Below are 21,548 nucleotides of genomic sequence, written 5' to 3'. Positions count from 1 at the left end.
TGGCAGGTGCCCAAGAAGGGGGAAAAAATGGCTGTGGCTTAGGGGTTAGGTTTATGGAAAAACTTAAAATGTAGTGTTAAAATTGGGGTTACTTTTAGGTTTTATTGCTAGGTTAAGTTTAGATATAAAAGTTGGGTTATTGAGGTTAAGGGAAGGGTATGGTTAAGGTTGGGGTAGGTTGAGACATAGGGTCAGGTTTTGGGCTAGGAAACAAGGAACATGGATTTCTGGGTCAGTTATTTCTCAGGTCCCCAGGAAGATAGAACAAGTGTGCGTATGTGAATTGGTCTGTTTGCTTGTTTCATTTCAGTGTAGGTTGACAATGCTTCGGTTTATGCAAGCATGCAACCAAATTACAACTAAAACACAACCAAGAATTCATTTGAGAATACATTTTGAAGTTACACTCACAGTATGTCTACACATTTCTTGTGTCTGTGGCCCCAGCGGGAATCAAATCCAAGATCCTGGCCCTTTTACACCTACCTGTGTTTATTGTGCCTGTAGTTCCCCTGTAGTGTTCATGGTGTTCTGTAGGTCTCAGCTAGTGTTTATAAGATTGCAGATTTATGTTGATTATGTGTCTATTATTTCCTATTTATTGTGACATCGCCCAGTGAAATTCCTTTACATACAAATATTTATGATGGATAAAGTTGATTCTGACTAGCAACACTGGAGCCAAATGGAGACTCCATAGATGACCATGAAAAAAAGACAAAGACCACACTCAGTAATTTGTTTTATTTTCAAATTGACCACGGGAGGAAGTAGAAGAGGACAAGGGAGGAAGAAGAAGAGGACAAGGGAGGAAGAAGGGTTAATAGCATAAACACTTTGCTTAAAAATGTTTTTTTCCATTTTACTTTGGGAGAAAGTGAGAACACAGTGGATGACAGTAAGAGGGTGTAAATGACAGCACAGCACCTTTAACACTGAGGAATACTGCTGGATGTTACCTGGTATGTCTTACAGTGAAACCAGCTGCAGTCACTGGTATGTCTTACAGGAAAACCAGCTGGTGTATAACAACTATACTAGATAGGGTAGTATGTAACTTGGTAAGCATACAGTACTAGTTGGGGTTATCTGGTAGGTTAGGTTTCTAACCAGTAAATTAACAAAGGTTTCTAGTAACCAGAACAGTGTGTATCGGTGACATATATATATATATTATATACATATATTGGGGCTTAGTCTTTCAATGGTATTCCCATCGAATACATAATGTCCACTCTCCACTTTCCTCTGAACAGGTCTTGATGTGCTATCTTTTGAAGCACGACCTATCCGGCAATCAACAAACGTTGTCATGTTGTTTTCAAAGACGTTTCATTTCTGTGTTTCAGGTCAAACATTCAGAAAATGCTAAAACAGTCCTTACTGTTTAGTACATCAGAACAATGGAAGCATACCATTAGACCTCAGAATTTCAGAATTAGATTCTATGAATGGAACAAGATTAAACCCCTCCCCTTCCTTCATAACACGGTGTTCTCTTAATGACACTTTAGTGTCTCCCATGGAACCCCACTCCCTCTGTGAAGGGAGCAGTGTGTCATTGGACACAGCTAAACAAGGACATAGGCCAAGTCTCCTCACTGTTACATTCTGCGGCCTGGTAAATGAGTAACGTTAAAACGACAATTATTACAATTATAACTGTTCTTTTTTTAATATTCAACAATACACACACACACACACACACACTGTCCCCACGCATACAAAAACCAAAGGACCTTAAATTTGCTGGGATGAGTGTAAAAGAGTAGTTGCGTTAAAGTGTCATAGTTGTAGAGGTGACAGTTTTACCTTTACAGCCATTCGTCTAAGAATGAATACATCCATATTCCAAGTTAACAGGTTTGTGTTGTTGTGACAAGCCCCCCCCCCTCACCACACGCGCACACATTTAAACTAACACATATTCAAGTTGAGCTGCCCAAACACCAGCACAGAGGAAGTACAATACAACATTCATAAAAAACTGCAACGCAAGAACTGATTGGTTGTCGCCAGGGGCTGCTGACAACAGCCCCCTTTGAATGATTCAGGAAGTAGAACGATGATACAGGAAGTAGATCGCATGGAGGAGATGCGATCAAACACACACACACACACACACACAAATGCCCACACACAAGCACTCACAGAATCACACACGTCTCTCCATGACTAAACAACAACACATTCATGGTAAGTCCTTTCACCACCCACCACACAGCACTGTTCACCTCAGGTCTGTGTCTGTTGGAGATGACATCACTACATTACTGCCAATAAAAGGGGCCCAAAATGGCACCTGTATACCTCCTGGGCTTGCGGACCAAAACCTCCCGAGTCAGAAAATAATAATAATACAGAGAAATACCAATACAGTGTGGGTAAACAGTCAAATCACCAGAAATTTAGATAAACCCTGTGACAGGTTTGATATGGTGCCTAACATCCAGTAGTTGCCCGAATGGTACATTTCTCTCTCCCTGTTCCTTATACAAAAAAGGAGAACCGCAGGAGAACCGTGGAGCCTGTCACGCAGGAGAACCGTGGACCCTGTCACGCAGGAGAACCGTGGACCCTGTCACAGAGGAAAACCGTGGAGCCTGTCACACAGGAGAACTGTGGACCCTGTCACGCAGGAGAACTGTGGAACCTATCACCCAGGAGAACCATGGACCCTGTCACACAGGAGAACCGTGGACCCTGTCACACAGGAGAACTGTGGAGCCTGTCACACAGGAGAACTGTGGACCCTGTCACGCAGGAGAACTGTGGAACCTATCACCCAGGAGAACCGTGGACCCTGTCACACAGGAGAACCGTGGACCCTGTCACACAGGAGAACTGTGGAGCATGTCACACAGCAGAAAGTTGTTAAGGGGGAGATCTCCCCATTCGACAGGCCTCTCCTTGCCTTTGGTTGTTTCCTGGTGATTTTGACTTTTTTTGTTTTATTTAACTCTGAAAGTCGATAGACTAAAAGCCTTGGCCAGTATTCAATCGCTGTTAATTTGTGTTTGTACACGACTTCATCTTATGTTTGATAGGAGGAAAAAGAGAATTAAATGCTTCCTGTCTTCCATTCGTTCATTTCCCCGTCCTGCCCATTCATTTTCTTTCGACTTAAATGTTGGTTGTATCCCCAACAGCTGACAATATAATGAGTCTCTCTGATAATTTCAGTATTTCTACTGATTCTGTGATTCGTCCAATCCAGATTTTAGGAAAATCAAATATTTTATTCAAACGTTCCCCCAGAACTGTACATAATGGACACGGGACGAAATAAAGTGAAAATGACTCAAAACATGGACATGCACCCAGTAAAAAAAGTTCTCTCACGAAACAGGTTAGGCTCAATTCCAAATGCCACACTTGTTCCCTAGGTGCCTCCTTTTGACCAGAGCCCTTTGAGGCAAAGTGCACTCTGAAGGGTGTAGGATGCCACATGCAGACGTCGGGCTCTGTGAACAGAAGTGACTAAACGTGAAGCCTGGTTTATGCCCGTCAGAAGATGTGTCCTAGAGAGATGGAAAAGGGTGACACTTTGGAACAACCCTTCTATTCCAGAGGAGACGCCGGTACCATTCAATGTCCTTTACAAGGGATTACCGTAAAACACAAGAACATCACACACACACACACACATTACATAGAGCTAGGTCGGGTTAGTAATTTACTGTGTACAACCACATTAAGTGCTAAAATCTCCTGGGGTAGCTTAATGACAAATGTCATATAATAGGGCTCTCTCTGTTGTGACTTTAAAAATAATCCATTCTATATACACGTATGTAGTTATCTGATAGTGAACGTCAGAAAATATAATATATACGTATTTCAATAGTCTGCTAAAAAAAAAAAGAAAAAGGAAAAATCTGTGTGTGACCGTTGGCACTTGCAAGTATTAAACTGTTATAGACGCTGTGTAGCATTATTGAATAGCTTTAAAACCAGAGACGGGCAAATCCCAAATGGTACCTCGTTCCCCATGTAGACAGCCACATCTGAGGGCGCGACATGAAGGAGTCAAGGCAGTAAGACGTCGTTGGGGACGTCTGTCAGCTTATGCTTAATTCATCTAATGAAAAGTCATTCTTTAGTCCTGATTGAAGACTAGGGTGGCCTGGTTCCAACTTCTGATGTGCAGCCTTGCCAAAGTGAGACAAAGATGTTTTCTGTCTGCATACATTTTGCGAGTGACCGTCCCAAGCTGGATTTGAACACATGACCTTTTGAGTTGCAAGCACCATGCGGTTCCGGCTGAGCCACCCAATACCGTATGCGGATCCGGAACAAGGCAAAGATAGGATGCTCTCCTTTGTCTAGTTTAAACTGTACTTGTCTGTTCATCATGATTTGTTTGGTTCAGACGTTGTTGTAGTTGTTTTAGTGATAAAAGCTTAAAATGTATAGTAAATGATGTTCTCTGAAACAGGAAGTGTTTTAACAACTACATTTCCCAGCGTTCCAGTAGACCCCAGGTCCTTCCATTAAATGGTGAGATGACCAGAGATGGACACAACCGGCCATATCCCAATAGTTCTTAAACACACCCCTCACTGGATTGCCTTGATAACCTCTAGGAAGGGAAGAGGGTGAAGAATGAAGGATGTGCTTTAAAAGTGTTGGAACAGGGCCGGACACTGAGGGGAACAGAGAGGAAGACAGTGCTATTCACATTAGCATATTATCACACCATCTTCCACCAAAAAACACTAAATACGGTAAAAAGTCATTTTTTGTCAAAAGCTACTAATAAAAGCATACACGGTTACATATCCATGCAATCATATAAAATATTATGTTTCTTAAGTCTCCCCTGTAGCTGCGTACATATACTGGATATATTTACATTTATGTTACACCCCCGTATCAGATACAGGCTGAAGAATTTAGTCCCCTATCAGAACGTTCATTTTGGACTCATCATCGCTTGTTGTCACAGCGAGGATGAGTTCTGCTTTGTTTCCACGGAGAACGAGCTGGTCTCTTCTACCCACGGACAAACAACAACCCTCCTCTTGGTTTCCAAAAGCTGTACTGTTGTCGCCAGTGTAATGTGGCATTCTGTAAGTGTGAACCAAGCCTGGTCAGTCCTCTTGGAAAGGTGTTACTGGCTGGCTGTGCAGGCTTTTGGTCCAACCCTGCACTAACCAATGCACCTGATTCAGCCCTGTATAGCATCAGGCTCCTGGTACACAACTTATAGCCCAGTAGCTCTCCGCCCCCTGTATTGTATAGGCCCCGCCCTGTTACCCATAACGCTGTTTGTTGGAAGAGAGGTTAAAATGGCTGCCAAATCGGTAGAGACTACGCGACAGGTAGGGGTGGGTGGGTGGGTGGGGGGTAGTGACTCCAATACCGCCGGTCCATTATTAAAAATCCGGCAACACGGTCCAAGACACCAGGCCTCTGATCGGTTCAGCCCTCGGGTACATTCCATCTGATTGGACGCCCAAGGTTAGTGAGGCTTACTGGGTTTGGCTGCTGGAGCTGTCAGTCCGTTGTAAAGGCTGGCTTTTGGACTGCTTCTGTGGCTGGGGTTTCAACTGCTGATGATGCCTCTGATGGTGTTGTTGTTGCTGTCTCGGCTGTTGCTGTGGTTGATGTTGTTGTTGATGTTGTGTTACCTGGGTGAAGGCCTGCTGCTGCTGTTGCAAGGGGAAGGCAGCCTGTAGGATAAGCTGCTGGTTGCCATGGAGAAGCCGGGTGCCCTGTTAGTGGAACGATTGACAGAGAGGGAACGGATTAGAACAGTGACTCTTCTACTTCTGTGATTCCAGCTGTAGAACAGCGCAATTAGAACAGTGACTCTTCTACTTCTGTGATTCCAGCTGTAGAACAGCGCGATTAGAACAGTGACTCTTCTACTTCTGTGATTCCAGCTGTAGAACAGCGCGATTAGAACAGTGACTCTTCTACTTCTGTGATTCCAGCTGTAGAACAGCGCAATTAGAACAGTGTGCTTAGTAGTTAAACCATGAAACACCTCAGGGTAGAGTGTTTTTCACTAGAAAAAGATCTAGGACCAGGTTCAGAAAGACAACCCCCGCCTGCCTGTCCCAGAACAGAGGCCAACACCTGTCCGCTGTGCCCAAAACCTCGAGGTCACATTGGTTTATATAATTATTATTTCTAAATTAAAAAAACACATTTCATGGTTCCTATAATTTCCTCTATGGTCACTAAGATTATATTTGGACGTCATCTTTGAAAAATCTTTATTATGGACGAAGCCATTAATAGCTAGAATGTTAACGGTCAAGAAAATAGACTGCAGCAAAAACCGTTTCTAAGGCTGAAGAACCTGCGCCATCTTTCTCCATCTGCTGTAGGCGTTTAGATTTATGAAACAATCCAGCCGATGACACTGGCTTTACTGTTCTTTTGGAGGACTTTAAGGAACTGATTGGTCACCCCCGAATAAAAAACAATTAGCAGAAAATCTGATTTTGGGTAAAAAGAAAAGTACCTGTAAGAAGGGCTGTTGCTGCGCCCCCTGCTGGTTGGCCTGCGCGACTACAGCCTGGGCTTCTAGCTGGTTCTGTTGTGGTTGAGCTGCCTGTAGTGTCAGGGTCTGGCCAGCCTGCCGGGAGAAGGACCAGGGTAGTGTGTGTGTGTGTGTGTGTGTGTGTGTGTGAGAGAAAGAGAGACAGAGTGAGTGTGTCTATACGTGTGTGTGTGAGAGAAAGAGACAGAGTGAGTGTGTCTACACGTGTGTGTGTTACCTGCTGTCCTCCGAATGGGTTGTACGCGATGACCTGTTGTCCCATGAACATGGATGTGGGAACCATGACTGTACTGCAGGGAAGGGGGGCCGTCATCAGCTTGGTCACCAGCTGTTGGCCCGCCGGAAACCTGCACCAACCACTGGCATATTACACAACCAATCTGTACATGTTTATGTGTGTGTGTGTGTGCGTGTATATGTATGTGTGTGTATATGTATGTGTGTATATATACGTATGTGTGTGTGTATATGTGTCTGTATACGTGTGTGTGTGTGTGTGTGTGTGTGTGTGTGTATGTGTATATATCTGTGTGCGTGTATATTTGTGTATGTATCAGTGTGTGTGTGTGTGCATATATGTGTGTGTGTGTGTGTGTATGTGTATATATCTGTGTGCGTGTATATTTGTGTATGTATCAGTGTGTGTGTGTGCATATATGTGTGTGTGTGTATATATGTGTATGTGTGTGTATTTGTGTGTGTGTGTGTGTGTGTGTGTGCATATATGTGTGTGTGTGTGTATGCGTGTGTGTGTATACATGTGTATGTGTGTGTATATGTGTGTGTATGTGTGCGTGTGTGTGTACCGTATCTGCTGGTTGTCCTGCGTGAAGCTGGCCACGGCAGACGTCTGTGGCGCATTGCTCTGAGGTAGACTGGTGCTGATCTGAAGCAGGTTGGGCTGGCCGGACTGGGACATGATCATGTTGTACACAGGCTGTTGTTGACGCTGCTGGACCTAGAGGGAGACGCCCAGCGCGCACAGAGATGATGTCAGACACCGAGGGAGAGGGAGGGAGCAGGGACACAGAGATGATGTCACTGACGTTACGGCAGGACGTACGTCTGACTCTGTGATGTAGCAGGCGTGGCATTCAAAGATAATTTCCTGTTCCGATCTTCCCAGGTCGATTGGTCTAAATGCCTGTCTGCACCGTCAGTGTCCAGTTGATTCAACAAATCACAGCACGGGTTGATGGGCAACTTCCTGGTTTCACTTCCTGTTTTTTGTGCCTATACGTGAACTGTCAATGGCCACAGCTGTCCAACCCCTAAGCCACCACTGACTTGAACGGAGACACCCTTTTCTTCTTCTAAATGTTATCTCTATGGTGTAGCATAGCATTACATAACATAAGATAGTATAACATGGCATAACATAGCATAACTATGTTACACAGGGTAATAAAATACAATGGCTTGGCTGAATACCTGAGCGAGAGCATTATTTTGCTGCTGGAGGTTCTGTTGAGGGGGAGGGGCCTGCTGCTGCTGGATGGTGATCTGATTTCCTGTATGGGCGGAGTTCAGGACAGTCTGCTGCAACTGATTGGTCAGGACCGTCCCCTGTGGCACTGCCCCCACCTGTGGCAGCTGAACGTTCAGGGCACCGCCGGGCTGCTGCACAAACATCTGTTGTCACGGAAATAACGGCTGTCAATCATGCCAGTCCGAAGACGGCTGTGCACTGTCTTCTTCTTCTCTTTGTCTGTCTGTCTGCCTGCCTCTGTCTTTCTGCCTGTCTTTGTGTGTCTGCCTGTCTGCCTGTCTGTCTTCCTGCCTGTCTGTCTGTCTTTGTGCGTCTGCCTGTCTGTCTGTCTTCCTGCCTGTCTGTCTGTCTTTGTGTGTCTGCCTGTCTGTCTGTCTGTCATTGTGTGTCTGTCTTTGTGTGTCTGTCTTTGGGGTTCGTGTCAGGATTGGGATACAAAATAGGTTTAGGCATTAGAGGTTAACATTAGGAGATAGCATACAGGATTTTCTGGTCTCCAAAAGGATAGAAAAACAAACGTGTGTGTGTGTGTATATATATGTGTGTGTGTGTGTGTGTGTGTATATATATATATGTGTGTGTGTGTGTATATGTGTGTGTGTGGGTGTGTGTGTGTATATATATATATATATATGTGTGTGTGTGTATATGTGTGTGTATATGTGTATATGTGTGTGTATAAAAACTCACCTAAAGGATTATTAGGAACACCATACTAATACTGTGTTTGACCCCCTTTCGCCTTCAGAACTGCCTTAATTCTACGTGGCATTGATTCAACAAGGTGCTGAAAGCATTCTTTAGAAATGTTGGCCCATATTGATAGGATAGCATCTTGCAGTTGATGGAGATTTGTGGGATGCACATCCAGGGCACAAAGCTCCCGTTCCACCACATCCCAAAGATGCTCTATTGGGTTGAGATCTGGTGACTGTGGGGGCCATTTCAGTACAGTGAACTCATTGTCATGTTCAAGAAACCAATTTGAAATGATTCAAGCTTTGTATCATGGTGCATTATCCTGCTGGAAGTAGCCATCAGAGGATGGGTACATGGTGGTCATAAAGGGATGGACATGGTCAGAAACAATGCTCAGGTAGGCCGTGGCATTTAAACGATGCCCAATTGGCACTAAGGGGCCTAAAGTGTGCCAAGAATACATCCCCCACACCATTACACCACCACCCCCAGCCTGCACAGTGGTAACAAGGCATGATGGATCCATGTTCTCATTCTGTTTACGCCAAATTCTGACTACAATCTGAATGTCTCAACAGAAATCGAGACTCATCAGACCAGGCAACATTCTTCCAGTCTTCAACTGTCCAATTTTGGTGAGCTCGGGATTTTCATTAGTTGTCAGTTATAATCATCACAATTAAAATAAATAAAAATTTGAAATATATCAGTCTGTGTGTAATGAATGAATATAATATACAAGTTTCACTTTTTGAGTGGAATCAATGAAATAAATCAACTTTTTGATAATATTCTAATTTTATGACCAGCACCTGTATGTGTTTTAGGTTTAACTAAACTCATGGGGACCAAATGTCCTAATGAGTATAGTAAATCCAGAAAGAATGTGACTCATTGGGACCTTTTGCCGGTCCCTGTGAGGTAAAAGTACATTTTTGGCTCAAGGTTTATGTTTAGGGTCAAACTTACAATTTATTTTAGAGTTAGAATTGGGGTTTCTTTAAGGTCCAGGTGTTGTTGGTTAAGTTTAGGGTTAGGCATTCCATCTAGGTGAAGTTTAGGCATACATGTTACTTTATTGAGGTTAAGTTTAGGGTACGGGTTAGGGCTAGGTGTGTGCGTGTCCTACCTGTATGCCCGGAGTCTGTACCCTCTGTAGTTGGTCCTGAATGGCCCGGAGCTCGTCCTGCTGTTTCTGGATGTTGGCCTGTATCAGCCTGGTCCGCTGCTCCAGCTGGTCCTTCAGGTGCTGCATGGCGTTCACCTGGGCAGAGAACTCCAGCACCGGCTAGAATCGGTATGGCATTCACACCTCAGAACTGGCATGGCATTCACACCTCAGAACCGTCATGGAATTCACACCTCAGAACCGGTATGGAATTCACACCTCAGAACCGGTATGGCATTCACACCTCAGAACCGGTATGGCATTCACACCTCAGAACCACAGGTGAGGGCTCATCGTTAGACGATGGAGCCACCTTAATGCTGATCTGAACACTAACGTTGTGTCGACACCCTTTCAGAACACATCAGAAATACACAGCATTTCCATGGGCAGCGCTGGGCACACCAGGAAAGGCAACGAGGTGAGGAGGAGACAGTGTTTCTCACCTGTACGTTGGACTGTTGCTGTTGTTGTTGTTGTTGTTGCTGCTGTTGTTGTTGATGTTGTTGCTGCTGTTGCTGTTGTTGCTGCTGCTGTTGTTGATGTTGTTGCTGCTGCTGCTGTGGTTGTTGTTGTTGTTGTTTTTGTTGCTGCTGCTGCTGTTGCTGCTGCTGTTTTTGTTTATGTTGTTGTTGATGTTGTTGATGCTGCTGTTGTTGGGACACTGGACGAACTGGAGCCATGCTGTGTCCCGTGTTCTGAGAACTCATCGACTACACAAACATTCACCCAAACATGCACACACACACACCCAATAAAAATACAGTGCAACTACATTTAAAATCCCCTCCAAAATAATTGAATGATGACTGATGCTTTTGGCTCAGCCAGCAGCCAGTCAAACTTCACTTCCATATCTTTGGATTCTGTCCAGTAGCATCAGATCTCACCTGGCTGCTGACGGAGGAGGGTCTCTGTGATGTCATGTCGATGGTTGAGGCAGCATGTGACTGGCGAGGGGGCGTGTCCACAAGGAGCTTGGAAGCGGTTGCTATGGAGACAGAAAGAGGAGCCTTTGGTCAGAATAGAGTGGTTGACACCTGGGTGATGTTAATGAGTCCTTGGGGGGGGTGAGGGGTGTCTTACAGGTGCAGGTGTTGTCCGACTTGCAGGAGGACCTAGAGGTAGAGGAGGGGCTCTGGCTGCGGTCAAAACGTTCCAGCGCCTCTTTGAGACTGGAGGTGTTGAGCTGAGATTCAGACCCACTGTCCTGACTCGGCTGGCACACACAGACACACACACACACACAAAAGTTGGAGAGAGAAACAGAGAGAGATATGGAGAGAGGAAGAGTCCTTAAGCAGTTAGGGTCCTTGGGTGTTGTGTGAGACCAGTCCACCAGGTCATTGGGGGTTGGTGTGAGACCAGTCCACCAGGTCACTGGGGGTTGGTGTGAGACCAGTCCACCAGGTCATTGGGGGTTGGTGTGAGACCAGTCCACTAGGTCATTGGGGGTTGGTGTGAGACCAGTCCACCAGGTCATTGGGGGTTGGTGTGAGACCAGTCCACCAGGTCATTGGGGGTTGGTGTGAGAGCAGTCCACCAAGGCTAAGAGCTGTTCCTATATCATACAACTAAGACTGGCTGGATTCAGCCCTAGGACACAAACCTGGAACATTTCTTATTTTTATTATAAACACATTGCCAAAGAAATTAGGGGACTAAAACTTTTTTTTAATCATAGCCATGGTATTCTCTCTCATATACCACGACTTAAAGCCAATCAACATTCAGGTTTTGACCCACCTGGTTTAAGATACTAAATAAACCCCAGTCACAGTAAGAAACATCATGACAGGGAACAACACAGGTCAACCTCTCATCTGACCTCATCCACGCTGACCTCTTCTCTGACCTCTCATCTGACCTCATCCACACCGACCCCTCACCTACTCTCGCCCAGTGACCCCTAGTCTGATCTCATCAATGATGACCCATAATCTGACGTCATCCACAGCGACCTCTCACCTTGTCCACAGTGACGTCAGGGGGAGGCTCCTTGACGATGCCCAGCTCCCTGCGCTGCTCTGCCCTCACCTCAGCGTAGCTACAGGTGGGAGACAGAAGAACAACCATCACAAAGTGACAACAGCAGATATAACTAGGAGGCCTACCAGAAAAATAGGGACAATTGAAACAGACGAGTCACAGTGAGATTATCAACAACGTCTGGAATAGAAGGCGAGAGAGAAGTGACCTGTGGTTTCATCCGTTTTCTCCTTCAACGGGTTTTGAGAAATAAAAGCAGAGGGGAGACCATAGGAAGAGTTTTCTATTTGGATTGTGGTCTTGTCTTTTCTTTCTGCTCACAATATTAAGTCAAATGTTTGGCTTAAGGGCTTATGTCATTGTACACCCAACAGGCTCGGGAGAGTTTGAGATGGAGACCAAAGCAAGTGTCAGGTTTGTAGGATAACGCCTTCACTGGCCAAATACCCCCGTTCAGCTCACTGATGTCTCAACTATCACCCATTAGTCTTCAGAGGTAAGACAGCTCTACCCAACATCAAACCCACCAAACCCACCAAACCCACCAAACCAACCAAACCAACCAAACCAACCAAACCAACCAAACCCACCAAACCCACCAAACCCACCAAACCTGGAAGGCGCTGAGAAAGTTTACCTGGACCCTGTCAGCATCCCTGACCGTACTGTTCTTACCTGACGACGGTTCGTAAGCACGCGCGTGTGTGTGTGTGTCCGTACCTGACCACAGTGTGTGTGTGTGTCCGTACCTGACCACAGTGTGTGTGTGTGTGTCCGTACCTGACCACAGTGTGTGTGTGTGTGTCCGTACCTGACCACAGTGTGTGTGTGTGTGTCCGTACCTGACCACAGTGTGTGTGTGTCCGTACCTGACCACAGTGTGTGTGTGTGTGTGTGTGTCCGTACCTGACCACAGTGTGTGTGTGTGTGTCCGTACCTGACCACAGTGTGTGTGTGTGTGTCCGTACCTGACCACAGTGTGTGTGTGTGTGTGTGTCCGTACCTGACCACAGTGTGTGTGTGTGTGTGTGTGTCCGTACCTGACCACAGTGTGTGTGTGTGTCCGTACCTGACCACAGTGTGTGTGTGTGTCCGTACCTGACGACAGTGTGTGTGTGTGTGTGTGTCCGTACCTGACCACAGTGTGTGTGTGTGTTTGTGTCCGTACCTGACCACAGTGTGTGTGTGTGTGTGTCCGTACCTGACCACAGTGTGTGTGTGTGTGTGTGTGTGTCCGTACCTGACAACAGTGTGTGTGCAGACAATGAACTCAGGTCGGGAGTTCCACTGGTGGTAGGTGATGTAGTAGTGGGTCTGCAGCCATATCCACTGCTGGCCTTTGGTCAGGAAGCGGTAGTAGCACGACTTCCCTTTCCCATACTGCATCACTGGACAGAGATGGGGGGGGGGCAGGTTTCGAGGTATAATTCGGGTGACGTGGGTAGAGTCAGGTTCAGGGTTAAAGTTACGTTTGGATTTATATTTAGGATTATGTTTGATGGTAAGCTTGGTGTAAAGAAAAATGAAAAATATAATTTCTGAAAGGTGCATTCCGGTCACATGGTCACCGTATCTGAAAGTGTCATGATGACTTTTAAAGTGACCTCACCCCATGTCAGACCAATCACAAACCCCATCAGAATGAGGTTCAGGTGTGCAGCAGGCTGTCTGGGGAAGGGAATGTACTGTTTTAATAGGACAGAATCAGATGTCACTCTAATTTTGTCTTGTAGTGATTGGTTCACAGGCTGGGACTCTTCAGCTGGGGGGCGATTTCAGATGTCTGACCATGTGACTGGAATGCTCCTATAAAGGGTTCCCACAAGTACAACAAAACAAGTGTGTGTGTGTGTGTGTTATACATACGATGCTCGTGACACTTGGCCAGTGTTTCCAAGTCCTCCACATGATAATAGTCGTACCCTGATGTCCCCAGAACCTCGAACGGTAGGTAGCCTATGATTGGCGGAGCCCTTGATGGAGGAAGTTACATCGTCACGACGACATCAGTAACCCAGCTTTCTCTAGCGGTACATTTCGAACCGCGGGAGGGCGCGCGTGTTACCTGTGGTCTAAGAACAGGAACTTCCACTCCAGACTGTGTCGCGACGTGAATTCTTCGCTGGGCTCTTCCACGGTACACATCTCCTGTGGTGCCACAAAGACCGGTCAGACTGATCAATAGAGACACGTCGCCGAAATAACGACAGACCGCTCAGACTGATCAATACAGAAACGGGTCACTGAGAGAACGAGCGGCTGGTCAGAATATTTAAGAGCGTGTCCCTGTTTCACCTTGATGAACTGAGGTTTGGCCAGGCGGACGGTGGCCACAAAACAGACTTGGTCATCGAAGGCCGGCTGCAAAGACCTCTGCAAAACACCGGCCAAACCGTTCCTCGTCGCATTGGGCACTGGAGACCAAACACACAACTTAGTGTCTGTGTATTGTGTGTGTGTGTGCGCGTATGCGTGTCTGGTTGTCAGTGTCTGTGTACGTATTTATGTATGTGCGTGTTTGTGTGTCTGGGTGTCAGTTTCTGTGTATGTATGTGTGTGTGTGTGGGTGTCAGTGGGTCCCAGTCTGTGTTAATATGAACTGATGACGTAAAACACATTTGTTTCTGTTTGTTTCATGAGCGCCTTTCTAACCCTAAGAAATGCTCACCGTTGTTCAGAGACTTGAAGTTGCCAATGAATTTGACGTGTTCGTAGACCGGAGGGTCCTTAGGGTCCATGGATCCTCTTAGAACGTGGCAACTGAATTCAAGATGGTTCTTTGCTAGAAAAATAGTCCAAACACCCTCAAGATTAAAATATCAAACGCAACAAATCGATAACACCTTTTCTTGGCCATGTTCTGCTTTACTGACAGAGTAGAGTGGGAAAGACAGACCAGAGAGCGTGCTGAAATACCAAACCCCATCTGCAACAATATGTTTACCAGAAGATAGCAGTTTTGGCCACCAGACTAGCCATGCTGAAATAAATATTAGTTAAAATAATAAATGTTCATTAGTTAAATCACTAGTTATTACTTAACTTACTTAACCGTCCCTGGAAACGGATGTAGTAACACAACTATCTATGTGACTTTGCGTAAGAGCCTTGAATACTGGGCATCTTAAGATGACATGCAACCAGAACCAGCAACCAGCTTGACCCAAAGTCCTTCGGAGAACGAATGTAAATGGACTTCCTGAGTCCGCTTTGAGTTGCTGCTACGGGTCGCAGCCGCCATCACGAGTTGAGAGTAGAGAACAAGAAGGTAGAAATCCAACTACTGAGCTGTCAAATAGTGAAATAAAAAAGGTGCTGTGTGATTGGGCGTTCCTCACTCTTGAGGCACTCGGGCCTGAGGCTGTCGGGGTCGGGGGGGTGCGTGGACAGAGCCTTGTATACATTGGAGTGTTCATTCTGGGGGAGGAAGTTCAGAAGGTTCTGGTCCAGAAGGTCAGACTGGGAAATACAAAAACACTGTTAACCGGTCGCAGTCCTCAGAAACAGCGATTAAATGGACGTGCACACGTTTTAGGCAACACAGAATCCAATGGTCCGGTCCAGACAGTTTGTCCGACCGATTTAGGAGCGCTCGGAGAGCTCCGGGTCCTCACCGGCAAGTGCTCGAGCAGGGAGGTGACGCTCTCCGAAACATAGATGATGTTCCCATCCGTCATTATGGCGATGAAGAACCCGTCCAGAGCCTAGAACACGACAGACAGCTGAGTTCATACGACCGGAATCAGTGTGGCCATACGTTCACATGGTTTGTAGCCAGCAGGCAGAGAAACAGTCCTAGCGAGACTGGGGCAACCAGTTTGGGTTTAGGTCGCTTGGTTTCCATAGCAGCATGGGGTAACTGACCTCCAACATGACCTGTGTGAACTCTTCGTTGCTAAGGAACAGAGGTTTCCAGTCCTGCCGGATCTCGCTGGATTCTGACTGAGCAGCGATCTCTGTCGGAGAATATGACACAATATACTATTAAATGTATACATTATTGTATATATACATGTTTAATAATAGTCTTTCATTACATCTGTAAATCGCTTTTTGTTGTACAAGATTTACCAACAAAGTGCATAAAACATTTAAAAAGAAATTGTACCAGAAATACAATAAATAATAGCCCGATATCTTCCCTGAATACTCGTCATAATTCTACATCCGTGACGTTCCCTTTTGTTTGATTACATTGATCACGATTACTGAGAGTGAAAAACAAAAAGCAGGTAGCACAAGTAGGCAGGTCCTTCCTGTCTGACCTTTGTGTTTGCACAGAAAGTCAATGCTCTTTTGAAGGATGGTGGACTTGTCCATCTTGCGTGTGTTGCCTGGCAACATGGTGCCCAGCTCCTTGATGAGGACATTGAACTGGTCACGCCGCTTCTTTTCGGACTTGTTGCGGGAAACGCTGTCCAATACAAACACATTGAGGAATGGATAAGATTACATAATAAAATGGGTGCTTCAAAAGGCACTCTACGATGTGTTGTGCCAAAGAACTGCTCTTAGCTGTGGTATATTGGTCATAAAACACAAACCCAGAGAGGCCTTAATGATGATATATACTTTGATAACATTGCAGTAAACTGGGGATACACAGCTCCAGCCATCACAGAACTGTTTAGAGTCACAATTGGTTCCCCAAACCTGAATAAACCTACTGTATTCTAAAATGACAAGTATTATTGCATTCTAAACTGACTAGAATTATTGTATTCTAAACTGACTAGTATAATTGCATTCTAAACAGAGTATTATTATTGTATTCTGAACAGAGTAGTATTATTGTATTCTGAACAGAGTAGTATTATTGTATTCTGAACAGAGTAGTATTATTTTATTCTGAACAGAGTAGTATTATTGTATTCTAAACTGACTAGTATCATTGCATTCTAAACAGAGTAGTATTATTGTATTCTAAACAGAGTAATATTATTGTATTCTAAACTGACTAGAATCATTGTATTCTAAACAGAGTAGTATTATTGTATTCTGAACAGAGTAGTATTATTGTATTCTGAACATAGTATTATTGTATTTTGAACAGAGTAGTATTATTGTATTCTGAACAGAGTAATATTATTGTATTCTAAACTGACTAGTATCATTGCATTCTAAACAGAGTAGTATTAATGTATTCTGAACAGAGTAGTATTATTGTATTTTGAACAGAGTAGTATTATTGTATCCTGAACAGAGTAGTATTATTGTATTTTGAACAGAGTAGTATTATTATATTCTGAACAGAGTAATATTATTGTATTCTAAACTGACTAGTATCATTGCATTCTAAACAGAGTAGTATTAATGTATTCTGAACAGAGTAGTATTATTGTATTTTGAACAGAGTAGTATTATTGTATTATGAACAGAGTAGTATTATTGTATTCTAAACTGACTAGTATTATTGCATTCTAAACTGAACGTGAGGACTGGGGATGACATTCTTGGATGACACTATATTTAATGTGCACTAGTGCTGGACAAAAAAAAAAAAAATCAAGCTTAATGGAGAATCTCCATTGATCAGACGTTTTAGATCAATAGAGATTAGGCATCATCCAGGCTTAACCGGTGTCCTCCAAGCTGGCCTCTACGCTGTTAGAGAAATGCACCAAATGGCTGTTTTAGGCACCCGCAGCGGTTGTGTGTGTGGACATTGAACTGGAGGTGATGGTGTTTCTCACCGTTTGGCCTTGTCCTTCTCATCTTCTTCCATTAACCCATCAAAGATACTACTACAGTCATCCCTGAAAGAATACATTGTATTAAAATGAAGTTGTGTTTTAAGGCTGAGAGAAAACAAATATTTTGAAAATAGTTCATGATTGTTATAATTGAACATCATGAAGTGCAGTACATGTGTCTACTTCTGACTGTAACAAATCTCCACAAAATGTGGTTTTTTTTGTCCCCATTCTGAGGTTTAGGGCAAAAGTTAGAATTGGAATTTAAGTTAAGGTTAGACATGAGGACAACATGAAGTTCAGGCATGAAGGTTACTGAGTTAGGATTTGGTTGAGGTCAGGGTTACAAACACGAGGACTTCTTGAAGTCAGCATCTAAGCTCCACAACGGGTTTACCCTATGCTTGACGTCATGACGACAGGTTGTTCAGGGCCGTGGATGCTGGGAAACGGTCTTTAGACGTGAGGTAGGCATCTGGAAGAGCACCTGGAGGGATGATGGAACACAGTCAAAAACCACATCATCCATGAACTCCGTCCATCCATAACGCCACACAAACACGGTGAACGGAACACACGTCGTCGTCCGTCTATTTAAGTCCTCGGTCCACATCCGTCCTCATCGATTCTTTAAATGCTCTTCTCAAATGCAATTTCATTCAGCCATACACTTGGACCATTTGTAGAAAATAGATTTATTGGCATTCTTATTCATTCATTATTTTATTGAAGAGTTTTGTACCCACCGTCCACCACTAACAACCCCTGCTGTCCACACTTCACAGTCTGTTTATTATAGTAAACCAACTGTTCAGTGTGCGTTAAAGCAGCAAACGCTCTCATTTAACTATTCCTGAGTTTTGGTTAAACGTTCCTTTAATTTAGCCTTTTATGGACCTTTATTTACAACCTTTATTTCCAGGCTCCCCCTTCAGTTGGCTCTACATTCTCAGCAAACCTGCAACCAATTCCCAAAACACCTGTTTCTTTGTCTTCGGTTCAGTGTTAAGTCCCCCAGTGACTGGCAGCAGTCACATTCCCCAGGTATCACTTCACTTCTCCATCTGTGTGTCTGTCATCAAGGGAGAGTAACCCTCGATGTTTTCAACTTTTCTCCTTAGTTCCATATACATTTCAGTGCCTTTAAATATGTATTATCTTTTTAAATGACAGACAGAGATTTCACCAGTAGTCATTCGCACCGCATGTGAACGGTACTGTAAAACACGATACTGTAAAACACGGTACTGTAAAACACGGTACTGTAAAACAGACATACCGTCCAGGGTCCCGTCCAGTCCAGTGTAGCTCAGTGGAAGGAGTTTGGGGGCGTGCGACACCAGGGTTGTGGGTTCAATTCCCGTGGGGCCAGTGTGAATATGTACGTTCTTGCTAATGTAGGTTTCTTCCTAAGAGCGGGTAATAAATGATACATCCTCTGATGAAGTGTCACTGTGACCCCTACAGAGATGACTCCTGCCCTGACTCCTGGCTGTCATTCTGTGCCTCTTCACCCCACCGGAGCCTCAGTTTCAGCTTGTACTCTGGGGTCGCTGTGGTGGTGAGCTCCAGGGGTCAAAGGTGACTTGGAGGTCACGGCTGTTTTCTCTGGGGGGGCCAGCCGCCGGGGGGCCAACACGGCAGTCACTCCGACCTGACCAACACAAACAGACGGCACGGTTAGTTCACCTTCCTCGTCATGTACGACCTTGAGGACAGTGCTGGTCTCTTAGCCAGCAGATCTTCAAACAACCAATGAGGCCGGTGTCTCATAAACGGGGTTTGAATCCCGAATGCAGATTGGCTGACAGCCCATGAGACCATAAATGTTTGGCCGTAGTTGGCTCACCAGTAATATTGCTTGTTTGTTTGTGTTTTTTTAAGTGCTTTTTGAGATTTAATGAAAAACGCAATAGTCACGTCACATGTTAATTGGTCTTGTTAAAAGTAAAAAAATTATACATTCACTCCATGCCTCCGATTGGCGAAGCGTCAACACCTGGTTTGTATCAGCCATGCAGAGATATTTGTATTCCCGTGTGCTTCAGCCATGGATATCTATTCCTACCCCAAATCCAGTTTTTAGGTAAAACCACAAGATGGCGCAGCTTTCCGGTCTTTCCCTTGTCATTCAGCAGTTCCTTCCACACACAAACACACACACACACACACACAAACACACAAACACACAAACACACACACCTTTGCTTTTAACTGTCAATTTATTTTTACACTGATCGTCATCAATAACCGTCAGTTACACAGTCGTGCAGTAATTCTGCCAAGCCTAATAACATTTACATTATTTATAAGTATTATAACACTGCTCTGGTCTATAGAAAGCAGACACTGAGATGAACATAGGCGCCGTTTAGAACACACTACCAAGGTAAAGAGTGACACTGAACCTTGTGTCTACATGGCTGGGAGGGAGGGAGGGATTAAGATAAGGGTTTTGTGTGTCAAAGGTCAAAGTTCGAGGAGTGAGCGTGGAGCTTTGCCATAAGAATGGACCGGAATGGACAGGCTACTACCGCGGAGACGACGAAGCCCAGAGCGCACTTTACTCACTTGAGAGCCTTGTGCTGCTAAGGAATGGAACTGTAACTACTTTCCCTAATATGTCTTTACGGGGCAAGCACCGTAAATGTGTGCTCTCTGTTCGTGGATTTTGCGAACGGGTAAAGACGCATATAAAGCATTTACAAACACTTCTGATGACCTAATCCTTTAGCTATCCGCTGGGCTGCATGCAAATTAGTTGTTGACAAGACAACACCTAGACTACACCCACAACACTGAAAGAAACATTTTTAATCCCTGCTTTTTTGTTAATCACTGGCAACATGACAATGAAAACAAGCTGTGGGAGTCGAACAACGCGAAAATATTATGTGACGTGTGATGTCCTAGGGTTTTACGGAGTGGCTAGCCTAGCTAAGCTAACTAAATCAAGTAGCAAAAGCATTGGCGCCAATTCATATAAAATTACCAGCCCTCTTAGCGCTTTGAGGGAAAGAAAGTATTATAATATTCGTTTTTTTTTATTACATGTTTATTATGTACAGTATTTGAACGTATGTCTACAAGTGCAAGAAACCGGTATGCAACGGTGGATTTAGGATAGCTAGCATACTTGCTGAAGAGCCACAGGTGTGCGGGTTATACAACCTTAAATATGTCCAACAATAAATGTCGAAAATCTGCACCGGTAATTCACCCACATTTCGTGGGATTCTGGGGAGGGGCATCTATTCTCAGAAACACCAACGGATTTCCAAAACGTAAATGACATTCTACGATGGCTCTCAAACACAACTACGGCTGCTAACCGAAAGCTCGAGTCAAGCTGTCAAGCAACTATTGACATTGACACAATGTAGCAACAATGCTAGCGCTATAACGCGTCTACAATAATGTAGCGACGGAACTTCGGATGTCTCACAATGAGAGAATTATTGCAATCCGTTTGAGAATCCGTACGTGTGGCCTAATGGATATCGGTCACAACGCACAGGAGCAATGCCACCAACGTTTCGCGGCACACACACATCCCGCACACACTGTGGCACAGATTCACACGCTCGCCCACTCACACACAACTCGCTCTCTCGAATGTGGGTCAGTGGGCCTTCTCTCGTCCCCGGAGCGTGCGGAAACGATTCCAAAGACACATCTGCTTTCCTCGCTTACGAGAACTAAAACAAAAATGCCTATTACTCTCCTCCAAGCGTGTCCGCCGTACAACAGCACATAAATAATCACAAATAACATTTAAATAGCTTACCTTCCCGGTGTTTCGATTAAATGGCTCCGTGTTTTCGTTTTTAGGAGGTTGGTGCGGGTGGGGGGGGTGTACTCTCGCTCGGAGAAAAACAGGAGGCCTTCTAGTTCATATTCCGCCGTACAGTCATGCGCAATGGACGACAGGGTGCATTATCTGGCTAGTACAGTAGAGGTAGCCTACTGCAAAAGCACATGCCAAGCCGGACCAAC

At 44.8% G+C, this 21,548-nt stretch overlaps 1 protein-coding gene across 2 annotated transcripts; it reads right to left on the bottom strand.

The window, feature by feature from the left end:
• Positions 1 to 848: 848 nt before the first annotated feature.
• On the bottom strand, positions 849 to 21,474 carry clockb (clock circadian regulator b). 2 transcript variants are annotated; one of them, XM_029118287.2, is made up of 23 exons: positions 21,340 to 21,474; positions 18,832 to 19,206; positions 17,950 to 18,039; positions 17,553 to 17,615; positions 16,125 to 16,273; positions 15,724 to 15,815; positions 15,474 to 15,563; positions 15,198 to 15,318; positions 14,528 to 14,641; positions 14,155 to 14,273; positions 13,925 to 14,007; positions 13,726 to 13,832; positions 13,100 to 13,247; positions 11,839 to 11,917; positions 10,957 to 11,089; positions 10,761 to 10,861; positions 10,317 to 10,583; positions 9,832 to 9,990; positions 7,946 to 8,146; positions 7,321 to 7,472; positions 6,732 to 6,861; positions 6,476 to 6,589; positions 849 to 5,717 (listed from the first exon to the last, which is right to left on the bottom strand). In XM_029118287.2, exons 3-23 carry the CDS (start codon positions 17,964 to 17,966, stop codon positions 5,475 to 5,477), a joined length of 2,682 nt encoding a protein of 893 aa, XP_028974120.2. In that variant the 5' UTR covers positions 17,967 to 18,039; positions 18,832 to 19,206; positions 21,340 to 21,474; the 3' UTR covers positions 849 to 5,474. The 2 variants fall into 2 exon arrangements, with proteins under 2 accessions (XP_028974120.2, XP_028974121.2); XM_029118288.2 differs by lacking the exon at positions 21,340 to 21,474 and adding an exon at positions 20,724 to 20,742.
• Between the last annotated feature and the right edge of the window lie 74 nt (positions 21,475 to 21,548).

This window comes from Esox lucius, chromosome 25 (genome assembly GCF_011004845.1).
Source record: "Esox lucius isolate fEsoLuc1 chromosome 25, fEsoLuc1.pri, whole genome shotgun sequence".
In the NCBI taxonomy this organism is placed as follows: Eukaryota; Metazoa; Chordata; class Actinopteri; order Esociformes; family Esocidae; genus Esox; species Esox lucius.
This window is presented reverse-complemented; position numbering and strand designations above follow the sequence as displayed.